Source organism: Dromaius novaehollandiae, unplaced genomic scaffold (genome assembly GCF_036370855.1).
Source record: "Dromaius novaehollandiae isolate bDroNov1 unplaced genomic scaffold, bDroNov1.hap1 HAP1_SCAFFOLD_117, whole genome shotgun sequence".
In the NCBI taxonomy this organism is placed as follows: Eukaryota; Metazoa; Chordata; class Aves; order Casuariiformes; family Dromaiidae; genus Dromaius; species Dromaius novaehollandiae.
The window spans coordinates 99,879-112,601 of NW_026991305.1; the positions used below are offsets into that span (position 1 = coordinate 99,879).

General features: G+C 71.4%; 1 protein-coding gene across 7 annotated transcripts in view; it reads right to left on the reverse strand.

Annotated features, from left to right (window-relative positions):
* The window catches only part of LOC112980861 (phosphoribosylformylglycinamidine synthase), a 59,976-nt gene extending 47,253 nt beyond the window's left edge, over window positions 1-12,723 (reverse strand). For all 7 annotated transcript variants that reach the window (XR_010386546.1, XR_010386545.1, XR_010386544.1 and 4 more), the window contains exons 1-6: window positions 12,616-12,723; window positions 10,486-10,698; window positions 7,657-7,792; window positions 4,864-4,969; window positions 845-1,031; window positions 91-196 (exon numbers count right to left, since the gene is read on the reverse strand). Coding sequence is in view for 3 of the 7 variants with exons in the window: in XM_064503766.1 (XP_064359836.1) it covers window positions 91-196; window positions 845-1,031; window positions 4,864-4,969; window positions 7,657-7,792; window positions 10,486-10,696 (746 nt within the window). In the remaining 4 variants the exon portion in view is untranslated. The remainder of the gene's footprint in view (window positions 1-90; window positions 197-844; window positions 1,032-4,863; window positions 4,970-7,656; window positions 7,793-10,485; window positions 10,699-12,615) is intronic.

Consider the following 12,723-nt stretch of genomic DNA (forward strand, 5'->3'; position numbering starts at 1 on the left):
ACACGGGGACGCGGGTGTCACCGGGGGGGGGGAGGGCCCCTCCCGGCCCCGGTTTGGGGGGTGCCGTGGGTGGGGGTCAGGGTGAGGGACCTGTTGGACTGGGCCAGGTCGAAGCACTCGACGGAGGTGGGGTTGCGGCCCACGCGCTGGAAGAGCCGCGTGTAGTAGTCGAGGTCCCAGGCGTCGAAGGCCAGGCCTGGGGACGCGGCGGGAGGTGGCACCCGTGTCCTCACCCCCCCGTGTCCCTCCAGGACCCCCCCATGTCCCTCAGGTCCCCCTGGGTGCCCCCCATGTCCCCCAATGTGCCCCGTGATCCTCTATGTCTCTCACAACCCTCCATGTCCCCCCATGTCCCCCATGTCCCTCAGGTCCCCCGGGGTGCCCCCCATGTTCTCCATGATCCTTCATGTCCCTTCATGTCCCCCCATGTCCCCCCATGTCCCTCCATGTCCCTCCATGTCCCCCCGTGTCCCCCCATGTCCCTCCATGTCCCTCCATGTCCTCCACATCCCTCCATGTCCCCCCATGTCCCCCATGTCCCTCCATGTCCCCCCACATCCCTCCATGTCCCCCCCGTGTCCCCCATGTCCCTCCATGTCCCTCCATGTCCCTCATGTCCCTCATGTCCCCCCATGTCTCCCATGTCCCCCATGTCCCCCCATGTCCCTCCATGTCCCCTAGGTCCCTCCATGTCCCCCATGTCCCTCATGGTTCTCCATGTTCCTCCATGTTCCTCCATGTCCCTCCATGTCCCCCTGTGCCCTGTGTCCCCCCATGTCCCTCCATGTCCCCCCATGTCCCTCCATGTCCCCGATGTCCCCCCGTGTCCCCCGTGTCCCCGTACCCAGCTCGCGGTCGGCGCGCTCCAGGGCCTGGCGGCCACCGCCCAGGACGTCGATGGTGGTGACGGGGACGGGGCGGGTGGGGACGGCGAAGGAGGTGACGGGCCGCGGGTAGAGCTGCTCCGTCATGCGGTCGCCCAGCGCTGTCACCAGGCGCTCGGTGGCCTCGGCCGGCGGTGGCCCCTCGAACTGCCCCGGGGACGGGGACGGGGACGGGGACGCGTCAGCCCGGCCCGACGGGGACACCGGCGTCCCTGGGGACACGGGCTGCGGGATGTCCCCTCCCCCCCCCGGTGGGGTGACATCAGCTTGGGGACATGGGCATGGAGACGCATGGGGACACCAGCTTGGGGACATGGGGACACAGGCATGGGGACATGGGCATGGAGACCCTTGGGGACACCAGCTTGGGGACATGGGGACACGGGCATGGGGACACGGGCATGGAGACCCTTGGGGACACCCACTTGGGGACATGGGGACACGGGCATGGGGACATGGGCATGGAGACCCTTGGGGACACCAGCTTGGGGACATGGGGACACGGGCATGGGGACACGGGCATGGAGACCCTTGGGGACACCCACTTGGGGACATGGGGACACGGGCATGGGGACATGGGCATGGAGACCCTTGGGGACACCAACTTGGGGACATGGGGACACGGGCATGGGGACCCGGGCATGGAGACCCTTGGGGACACCAACTTGGGGACATGGGGACACGGGCATGGGGACATGGGCATGGAGACCCATGGGGACACCAACTTGGGCACATGGGGACACGGGCATGGGGACACGGGCATGGAGACCCTTGGGGACACCAACTTGGGGACATGGGGACACGGGCATGGGGACATGGGCATGGAGACCCATGGGGACACCAACTTGGGCACATGGGGACACGGGCATGGGGACACGGGCATGGAGACCCTTGGGGACACCAACTTGGGCACATGGGGACACGAGCATGGGGACATGGGCATGGAGACCCTTGGGGACACCAACTTGGGCACATGGGGACACGGGCATGGGGACACGGGCATGGAGACCCTTGGGGACACCAACTTGGGGACATGGGGACACGGGCATGGGGACATGGGCATGGAGACCCTTGGGGACACCAACTTGGGGACATGGGGACACGAGCATGGGGACACGGGCATGGAGACCCTTGGGGACACCCACTTGGGGACACGGTCATGGGGACATGGAGGCCCATGGGGACCCGGGCATGGGGACACCAACTTGGGGACATGGGGACACGGTCGTGAGGACATGGAGGCCCATGGGGACCCGGGCATGGAGACCCATGGGGACACCAACTTGGGGACATGGGGACACTGGCATGGGGACATGGAGACCCATGGGGACACGGGCATGAGGACACCAACTTGGGGACACAGGGACCCTCGGGGACATGGGGACACCAGCATGGGGACGTGGAGGCCCATGGGGACACGGGCATGAGGACACCAACTTGGGGACACAGGGACCCTCGGGGACATGGGGACACCAGCATGGGGACGTGGAGACCCGCAGGGACCCAGACATGGGGACACCAAACTGGGGACACAGGGACCCTTGGGGACATGGGGACACGGGCATAGGGACATGGAGACCCATGGGGACCCAGATATGGGGACACCAAGCTGGGGACACAGGGACATGGCACAGAGGGACCTGGGGCATAGGGACACCGGGGACACCGCGTCCCACTGGTAGCAGGAACCCGCCATGTCCCTGTGTCCCCCCATGTCCCCAATGTCCCCGTGTCCCCAAGGTGTCCCCAAGGTGTCACCTGCAGCAGGTAGCGGCGGGATCGCTCCACGCGGGCCACCGCCGCCAGCCCGGCCCCGTGTCCCCCCGTGTCCCCCCGTGTCCCCAATGCCCCCGGTGTCCCCAATGTCCCCGCGTCCCCAAGGTGTCCCCAAGGTGTCACCTGCAGCAGGTAGCGGCGGGATCGCTCCACGCGGGCCACCGCCGCCAGCCCGGCCCCGTGTCCCCCCGTGTCCCCAATGTCCCCAATGTCCCCGTGTCCCCAAGGTGTCCCCAAGGTGTCACCTGCAGCAGGTAGCGGCGGGATCGCTCCACGCGGGCCACTGCCGCCAGCCCGGCCCCGTGTCCCCCCGTGTCCCCAATGTCCCCAATGCCCCCGGTGTCCCCAATGTCCCCGTGTCCCCAAGGTGTCCCCAAGGTGTCACCTGCAGCAGGTAGTGCCGTGACCGCTCCACGCGGGCCACCGCCGCCAGCCCGGCCCCGTGTCCCCCCGTGTCCCCAATGTCCCCGATGCCCCCGGTGTCCCCAATGTCCCCGTGTCCCCAAGGTGTCCCCAAGGTGTCACCTGCAGCAGGTAGCGGCGGGATCGCTCCACGCGGGCCACCGCCGCCAGCCCGGCCCCGTGTCCCCCCGTGTCCCCAATGTCCCCAATGCCCCCGGTGTCCCCAATGTCCCCGTGTCCCCAAGGCGTCCCCAAGGTGTCACCTGCAGCAGGTAGCGGCAGGATCGCTCCACGCGGGCCACCGCCGCCAGCCCGGCCCCGTGTCCCCCCGTGTCCCCCCGTGTCCCCGATGCCCCCGGTGTCCCCAATGTCCCCGTGTCCCCAAGGTGTCCCCAAGGTGTCACCTGCAGCAGGTAGCGGCGGGATCGCTCCACGCGGGCCACCGCCGCCAGCCCGGCCCCGTGTCCCCCCATGTCCCCCCGTGTCCCCAATGCCCCCGGTGTCCCCAATGTCCCCGTGTCCCCAAGGTGTCCCCAACGTGTCACCTGCAGCAGGTAGCGGCGGGATCGCTCCACGCGGGCCACCGCCGCCAGCCCGGCCCCGTGTCCCCCCGTGTCCCCAATGTCCCCAATGCCCCCGGTGTCCCCAATGTCCCCGTGTCCCCAAGGTGTCCCCAAGGTGTCACCTGCAGCAGGTAGCGGCGGGATCGCTCCACGCGGGCCACCGCCGCCAGCCCGGCCCCGTGTCCCCCCCGTGTCCCCAATGTCCCCAATGCCCCCGGTGTCCCCAATGTCCCCGTGTCCCCAAGGTGTCCCCAAGGTGTCACCTGCAGCAGGTAGCGGCGGGATCGCTCCACGCGGGCCACCGCCGCCAGCCCGGCCCCGTGTCCCCCCCGTGTCCCCAATGTCCCCAATGCCCCCGGTGTCCCCAATGTCCCCGCGTCCCCAAGGTGTCCCCAAGGTGTCACCTGCAGCAGGTAGCGGCGGGATCGCTCCACGCGGGCCACCGCCGCCAGCCCGGCCCCGTGTCCCCCCGTGTCCCCAATGTCCCCGATGCCCCCGGTGTCCCCAATGTCCCCGTGTCCCCAAGGTGTCACCTGCAGCAGGTAGCGGCGGGATCGCTCCACGCGGGCCACCGCCGCCAGCCCGGCCCCGTGTCCCCCCGTGTCCCCCCGTGTCCCCAGTGCCCCCGGTGTCCCCAATGTCCCCGTGTCCCCAAGGTGTCCCCAAGGTGTCACCTGCAGCAGGTAGCGGCGGGATCGCTCCACGCGGGCCACCGCCGCCAGCCCGGCCCCGTGTCCCCCCCGTGTCCCCAATGTCCCCAATGCCCCCGGTGTCCCCAATGTCCCCGCGTCCCCAAGGTGTCCCCAAGGTGTCACCTGCAGCAGGTAGCGGCGGGATCGCTCCACGCGGGCCACCGCCGCCAGCCCGGCCCCGTGTCCCCCCGTGTCCCCCCGTGTCCCCAGTGCCCCCGGTGTCCCCAATGTCCCCGTGTCCCCAAGGTGTCCCCAAGGTGTCACCTGCAGCAGGTAGCGGCGGGATCGCTCCACGCGGGCCACCGCCGCCAGCCCGGCCCCGTGTCCCCCCCGTGTCCCCAATGTCCCCAATGCCCCCGGTGTCCCCAATGTCCCCGCGTCCCCAAGGCGTCCCCAAGGTGTCACCTGCAGCAGGTAGCGGCGGGATCGCTCCACGCGGGCCACCGCCGCCAGCCCGGCCCCGTGTCCCCCCGTGTCCCCCCGTGTCCCCAGTGCCCCCGGTGTCCCCAATGTCCCCGTGTCCCCAAGGTGTCCCCAAGGTGTCACCTGCAGCAGGTAGCGCCGTGACCGCTCCACGCGGGCCACCGCCGCCAGCCCGGCCGCCTGGCACACGGCCACCGCGTTGGTCGACGCCGCCGTGGAGAAGTTCAGCCTGGGGGGGGGGGACGGGGGGGGACGGGGGGGTCAGGACCCCCCCCCCCAAATTTCCCATCCCTCTCAGGGACCCCTAAGTCCCCCAGGACCCCCCCCAACGGGGACCCCCGGGACCCCCAGGACCCCTAAATGCCCCCAAGGGCCCCAACAGGGACCCCCGGGACCCCCCCCCAGGACCCCCCCGAGGCCCCCAGGACCCTCCTGGGACCCCCAGGGACCCCCAGGACCCTCTTGGGACCCCCCACGACCCCCAGGGCCCCCCAGAGACCCCCAGGACCCCTAAATGCCCCCAAGGGCCCCAACAGGGACCCCCGAGACCCCCCCCAGGACCCCCAGAGGCCCCCCAGGACCCTCCTGAGACCCCCAGGGACCCCCGGGACCCTCTTGGGACCCCCCACGACCCCCAGGGCCCCCCAGAGACCCCCAGGACCCCTAAATGCCCCCAAGGGCCCCAACAGGGACCCCCGAGACCCCCCCCAGGACCCCCCCGAGGCCTCCAGGACCCTCCTGGGACCCCCAGGGACCCCCAGGGCCCCCCAGAGACCCCCAGGACCCCTAAATGCCCCCAAGGGCCCCAACAGGGACCCCCGAGACCCCCCCCAGGACCCTCCTGAGACCCCCAGGGACCCCCAGGACCCTCCTGGGACCCCCAGGGACCCCCAGGGCCCCCCAGAGACCCCCAGGACCCCTAAATGCCCCCAAGGGCCCCAACAGGGACCCCTGAGACCCCCCCCCAGGACCCCCCCGAGGCCCCCAGGACCCTCCTGGGACCCCCAGGACCCTCCCGGGACCCTCAGAGCCCCCCAGGACCCCCAGATCCCCCCAGGGACCCCAGTAGGGACCCCCAGATCCCTCCAGGCCCCCCCCCAGGACCCTCAGAGACCTCCAGGGACCCCCAGAGCCCTCCAGGGACCCCAACAGGGACCCCCAGGACCCTCCTGAGACCCCCAGGGACCCCCAGGGCCCCCCAGAGACCCCCCAGGACCCCTAAATGCCCCCAAGGGCCCCAACAGGGACCCCTGGGACCCCCTGAGACCCCCCCCAGGACCCCCAGAGGCCCCCCAGGACCCTCCTGAGACCCCCAGGGACACCCAGGACCCTCTTGGGACCCCCAGATCCCTCCAGGGCCCCCCCAGGACCCTCAGAGCCCCCCAGGACACTCCTGGGACCCCCAGATCCCTCCAGGCCCCCCCCCGGACCCTCAGACCCCCCCCGGACCCTCCTGAGACCCCCCAGGGACCCCAACAGGGACCCCCAGATCCCTCCAGGGCCCCCCCAGGACCCTCAGACCCCCCCAGGACCCTCCTGGGACCCCCAGATCCCCCCAGGGACCCCAAAAGGGACCCCCAGATCCCCCCTGAGACCCCCCCAGGGATCCTCAGGGCCCCCCCAGGACCCCCAGGGACCCCCTGAGACCTCCAGGGCCCCCCCAGGACCCTCAGAGACCCCCAGACCCTCCCCAGGGACCCAAACAGGGACCCTCAGATCCCCCCCACGGCCCCCCCAGGACCCCTAGATCCCCCCCCCAGGGCCCCCCAGAGACCTCCAGGGCCCCCCCGGACCCTCAGAGACCCCCAGGACCCTCCTGGGACCCCCAGACCCTCCCCAGGGACCCCAACAGGGGCCCCAGCTCCCCCCCCCGGGGACCCCTGAGACCCCCAAATCCCCCCCCCAGACCCTCCTGGGACCCCCAGGACCCCCAACCTCCCCCCTCCCCCCAGCCTGGATGTCTGGGCCCCTCATGTCCCCCCCTGCCCGGATGCCTGGGCCCCAGGCTGCACCGGGGCCCCCCCACACACCGCCCGGACGCCTGGGCCCCCCATGTCCCCCCCCCCCCCGCCCAGACACCTGGGCCCCGGGGCCACACCGGGGGCCCCCCATGTCCCCACCTACCCCAGCCCGGACGCCTGGGCCCCTCATATCCCCCCCCACCCTGCCCGGATGCCTGGGCCCCCCATGTCTCCCCCTGCTCCCCCACCCGGACGCCTGGGCCCCTGATATCCCCCCCCCCGCCCGGACGCCTGGGCCCCTCATGTCCCCCCCGCCCGGACGCCTGGGCCCCCCCCAACCCCCCCACCCGGACGCCTGGGCCCCTCATGTCCATCCCCCCCCCCCACCCGGACGCCTGGGCCCCCCCCAACCCCCCCGCCCGGACGCCTGGGCCCCTCGTGTCCCCCCTGCCCGGACGCCTGGGCCCCCCCCAACCCCCCCGCCCGGATGCCTGGGCCCCTCATGCCCCCCCCCGGACGCCTGGGCCCCCCCCAGCCCCCCCCCCGGACACCTGGGCCCCTCATGCCCCCCCTCCCCGGACGCCTGGGCCCCCCCCCAACCCCCCCCGCCCGGACGCCTGGGCCCTTCATGTCCCCCCCGCCCGGACGCCTGGGCCCCCCCCAACCCCCCCCGCCCGGACGCCTGGGCCCCTCATGTCCCCCCTGCCCGGATGCCTGGGCCCCCCCCAACCCCCCCCGCCCGGACGCCTGGGCCCCTCATGTCCCCCCTGCCCGGACGCCTGGGCCCCCCCCAACCCCCCACCCGGACGCCTGGGCCCTTCATGTCCCCCCCGACTCCAGCCCGGATGCCTGGGCCCTTCATGTCCCCCCCACCCGGACGCCTGGGCCCCTCATGTCCCCCCCGCCCGGACGCCTGGGCCCCCCCCACCCCGGACGCCTGGGCCCCGGGCCGCACCGGGGGCCGATCTCCAGGAGCAGCTGGTGGGGGCGGGGGCGCAGGAAGCTGTGGGGGGCCACGGCCGCCACCTCGAAGGGGTCCCCAAAAAGCCACCGCAGCAGGTGGCTCTGCTCCGCGTCCGGGGGGGCCGCGGCTGCAGGGGGGGGACACGGTGACCCCCATGTCCCCCCATGTCCCTCCATGTCCCCCCATGTCCCTCCGTGTCCCCCATGTTCCTCCATGTCCTCTCATGTCCCCCCATGTCCCCCATGTCCCCCCATGTCCCTCCATGTCCCCCCGTGTCCCTCCATGTCCCCCCGTGTCCCTCCATGTCCCCAATGTCCCCCATGTCCCCCATGTCCCCACATGTCCCTCCATGTCCCTCCATGTCCCCCCATGTCCCCCATGTCCCCCCATGTCCCCCCATGTACCTCCATGTCCCCCATGTCCCTCCATGTCCCTCCATGTCCCCCCATGTCCCCCCGTGTCCCCCCATGTCCCTCCATGTCCCCCATGTCCCTCCATGTCCCTCCATGTCCCCAATGTCCCCCATGTCCCCCATGTCCCCCCATGTCCCCCCATGTCCCTCCATGTCCCCCCATGTCCCTCCATGTCCCTCCATGTCCCCCATGTCCCCCATGTCCCCCCATGTCCCCCCATGTCCCTCCATGTCCCCCATGTCCCTCCATGTCCCCCGTGTCCCCCATGTCCCTCCATGTCCCCCCATGTCCCTCCATGTCCCTCCATGTCCCCCCATGTCCCTCCATGTCCCTCGTGTCCCTCCATGTCCCTCCATGTCCCCCCAGTCCCCCATGTCCCTCCATGTCCCTCCATGTCCCTCCATGTCCCCCCATGTCCCTCATGTCCCCCATGTCCCCCATGTCCCCCCATGTCCCCCATGTCCCTCATGTCCCCCATGTCCCTCCATGTCCCCCATGTCCCTCCATGTCCCCCCGTGTCCCTCCATGTCCCTCCATGTCCCCACATGTCCCTCCATGTCCCCCATGTCCCCCCATGTCCCTCATGTCCCTCCATGTCCCCCATGTCCCTCCATGTCCCCCGTGTCCCCCATGTCCCTCCATGTCCCCCCATGTCCCTCCATGTCCCCCATGTCCCCCTGTGTCCCCCCATGTCCCTCCATGTCCCTCGTGTCCCTCCATGTCCCCCATGTCCCTCCATGTTCCCCCATGTCCCCCATGTCCCTCGTGTCCCTCCATGTCCCCCATGTCCCTCATGTCCCTCCATGTCCCTCCATGTCCCCCATGTCCCCTCATGTCCCTCGTGTCCCTCCATGTCCCCCCATGTCCCTCCATGTCCCTCCATGTCCCTCCATGTCCCCCCATGTCCCTCATGTCCCCCATGTCCCTCCATGTCCCCCATGTCCCTCCATGTCCCCCCGTGTCCCTCCATGTCCCTCCATGTCCCCACATGTCCCTCCATGTCCCCCATGTCCCCCCATGTCCCTCATGTCCCTCCATGTCCCCCATGTCCCTCCATGTCCCCCGTGTCCCCCATGTCCCTCCATGTCCCCCCATGTCCCTCCATGTCCCCCATGTCCCCCTGTGTCCCCCCATGTCCCTCCATGTCCCTCGTGTCCCTCCATGTCCCCCATGTCCCTCCATGTTCCCCCATGTCCCCCATGTCCCTCGTGTCCCTCCATGTCCCCCATGTCCCTCATGTCCCTCCATGTCCCTCCATGTCCCCCATGTCCCCTCATGTCCCTCGTGTCCCTCCATGTCCCCCCATGTCCCTCCATGTCCCTCCATGTCCCTCCATGTCCCCCCATGTCCCCCCATGTCCCTCATGTCCCCCATGTCCCCCATGTCCCTCCATGTCCCCCCATGTCCCATGTCCCTCCATGTCCCTCCATGTCCCTCCATGTCCCTCCATGTCCCCCCATGTCCCCCATGTCCCCCCATGTCCCTCCATGTCCCCCATGTCCCTCCATGTCCCTCCATGTCCCCCCATGTCCCCCCATGTCCCCCATGTCCCATGTCCCCCCATGTCCCTCCATGTCCCCCCGTGTCCCTCCATGTCCCCCCATGTCCCTCCATGTCCCCATGTCCCCCCATGTCCCCCCATGTCCCTCCATGTCCCTCCATGTCCCCCCATGTCCCCCCATGTCCCTCCATGTCCCCATGTCCATGTCCCTCCATGTCCCCCCATGTCCCTCCATGTCCCTCCATGTCCCCATGTCCATGTCCCTCCATGTCCCCCATGTCCCCCATGTCCCTCCATGTCCCCCCATGTCCCTCATGTCCCTCCATGTCCCCCCATGTCCCCCATGTCCCCCATGTCCCCCATGTCCCTCCATGTCCCCCCATGTCCCCCATGTCCCTCCATGTCCCCCCATGTCCCTCCATGTCCCTCCATGTCCCCCCATGTCCCCCCATGTCCCCCATGTCCCCCCATGTCCCTCCATGTCCCCCCATGTCCCCCCAAGTCCCTCCATGTCCCCCCATGTCCCCCATGTCCCCCCATGTCCCTCCATGTCCCCCCATGTCCCCCCATGTCCCTCCATGTCCCCCATGTCCCTCCATGTCCCTCCATGTCCCTCCATGTCCCCCCAAGTCCCTCCATGTCCCCATGTCCATGTCCCCCATGTCCCCCATGTCCCTCCATGTCCCTCCATGTCCCCCCATGTCCCTCCATGTCCCCCATGTCCCTCATGTCCCCCGATGTCCCTCTATGTCCCTCCATGTCCCCCATGTCCCTCCATGTCCCCCATGTCTCCCCATGTCCCTCATGTCCCCCGATGTCCCTCTATGTCCCTCCATGTCACCCATGTCCCTCCATGTCCCTCCACATCCCCATGTCCCCGTGTCCCCCCCCGTGTCCCCCCCGTACCCTCCCAGCCGACGTTGTAGCAGAGCTCGCAGGTGACACCGGTGACACCGGTGACGGTGGCCTGGGCCGCTCTCAGGGCCACCGCCGCCTCTGGCCCCCCGGGGCCCCCCCCGGCCGGGGCCCCCCCCGGCTCCGGCTCCGTCCCCGGCTCCGTCATCGTCACCGTCCCCGCGGGGGGGCCCGGCCGCACGTAGAAATGCAGCACCGCCATGCCTGGGGGGGGGGGGGACAGCGTGGGGACGGGTGGCCTGGACCCCCCCGGGACCCCCAACCCCCCCCCCAGGGAGCCCAACACCCCCTGGGACCCCCTGCCCCCCCCAGGGACCTCCAGGACCCCCCAGGACCCCATGACCCCCCCAGGACCCTTGGGACCCCCCTAGGGACCCCCTCCCCCCCCTGGGACCTCCAGGACCCCCCAGGACCCTGACACCCCCCCAGGGACCCACGACCCCCCCAGGACCCTTGGGACCCCCCTAGGGACCCCCTGCCCCCCCTGGGACCTCCAGGACCCCCCGGGACCCTGACACCCCCCCAGGGACCCACGACCCCCCCAGGACCCTTGGGACCCCCCTAGGGACCCCCGGGACCCCCAGGACCCCCCCGGGACCCTGACACCCCCCCAGGGACCCACGACCCCCCCAGGACCCTTGGGACCCCCCTAGGGACCCCCGGGACCCCCAGGGACCTCCAGGACCCCCCCGGGACCCTGACACCCCCCCAGGGACCCACGACCCCCCCAGGACCCTTGGGACCCCCCTAGGGACCCCTGGGACCCCCTGGGACCCTGACACCCCCCGGGGACCCCCAGGACCCCCCCGGGACCCCCTGGGACCCCTTGGGGACCCCCCCATCCCCCGGGGACTCCTGGGACCCCCCCGGGACCCTGACACCCCCCCAGGGACCCTTGGGACCCCCCTAGGGACCCCCTGGGACCCCTTGGGGACCCCCCCAGGACCCCAACCCCCCTGGGGACCCCCAGGGACCCCTTGGGGACACCAAGACCCCCAGGGACCTCGACAGCCCCAGGGGGACCCGGGACCCTTTGGGGACCCCAGGGACCCCCCCAGGGACCCCAACCCCCTCGGGGACCCTCCAGGACCCCTCGGGGACCCCAAAACCCCCCCCGGGACCCCCAGGACCCTTTGGGGACCCCCGGGGACCCTCCCGGACCCCTTGGGGACACCAAGACCCCCCCGGGGATTGGGACCCCTTGGGGACCCCAGGACCCTCAGGGACCCACTGGGACCCTCTGGGGACCCCAAAGCCCCCCCCAGGGACCCCAGGACCCCTTGGGGACCCCCAACCCCCCCCGGAGACCCACTGAGACCCCTTGGGGACCCCAAAGCCCCCCCCAGGGACCCCAGGACCCCTTGGGGACACCAGGGACCCCCCGGGGACCCACCGAGACCCCTTGGGGACCCCCAGCCCCTCCCGGGGACCCCCGGGGACCCCCAAGGTCCCTTGGGGACCCCGCCACGGGGGTGGGCGGACCCCCTACGTCACTGGGGGGGGCCCTGACGTCACCAACGGGGACCCCTCGGGGACCCCCCTCCACGTGCGTCACTCGGGGACCCCCATTGCGTCACTAAGGGAGACCCCCCCCTCCACGTGCGTCACTAACGGGGACCCCCCCCAAGCGCCCCGAAGGGGGGGGACCCCCCTGCGTCACAATGGGGGTCCCACGTCACAGAGGGGTCCCCGACCACGTGGGCCCCTGGAGGGGGGGGGGACCCCACGTCACAATGGGGGTCCCACGTCACAGAGGGGTCCCCGACCACGTGCGCCCCTGGAGGGGGGGGACCCCCCTGCGTCACAATGGGGGTCCCACGTCACAGAGGGGTCCCCGACCACGTGGGCCCCTGGAGGGGGGGGACCCCACGTCACAATGGGGGTCCCACGTCACAGAGGGGTCCCCGACCACGTGGGCCCCTGGAGGGGGGGGACCCCACGTCACAATGGGGGTCCCACGTCACAGAGGGGTCCCCGACCACGTGCGCCCCTTGGGGGGGGAACCCCCGCGCGCATCACCGCGGGGACCCCCGCCTCCACGTCACCAAGGACCCCCCTACGTCACCAGGACCCCCTACGTCACCAGGACCCCCCCCTACGTCACCACGGGACCCCCCGTACCCGTCGCCGTCGCCGCCGCCGTCTCCCGCCGCCGCCGCGCGGGCCCGACGACAAGGGGAGGGGCGGGATGATGCCACCCCCGGCGGGAAGCCCCGCCCCCCCCCCGCG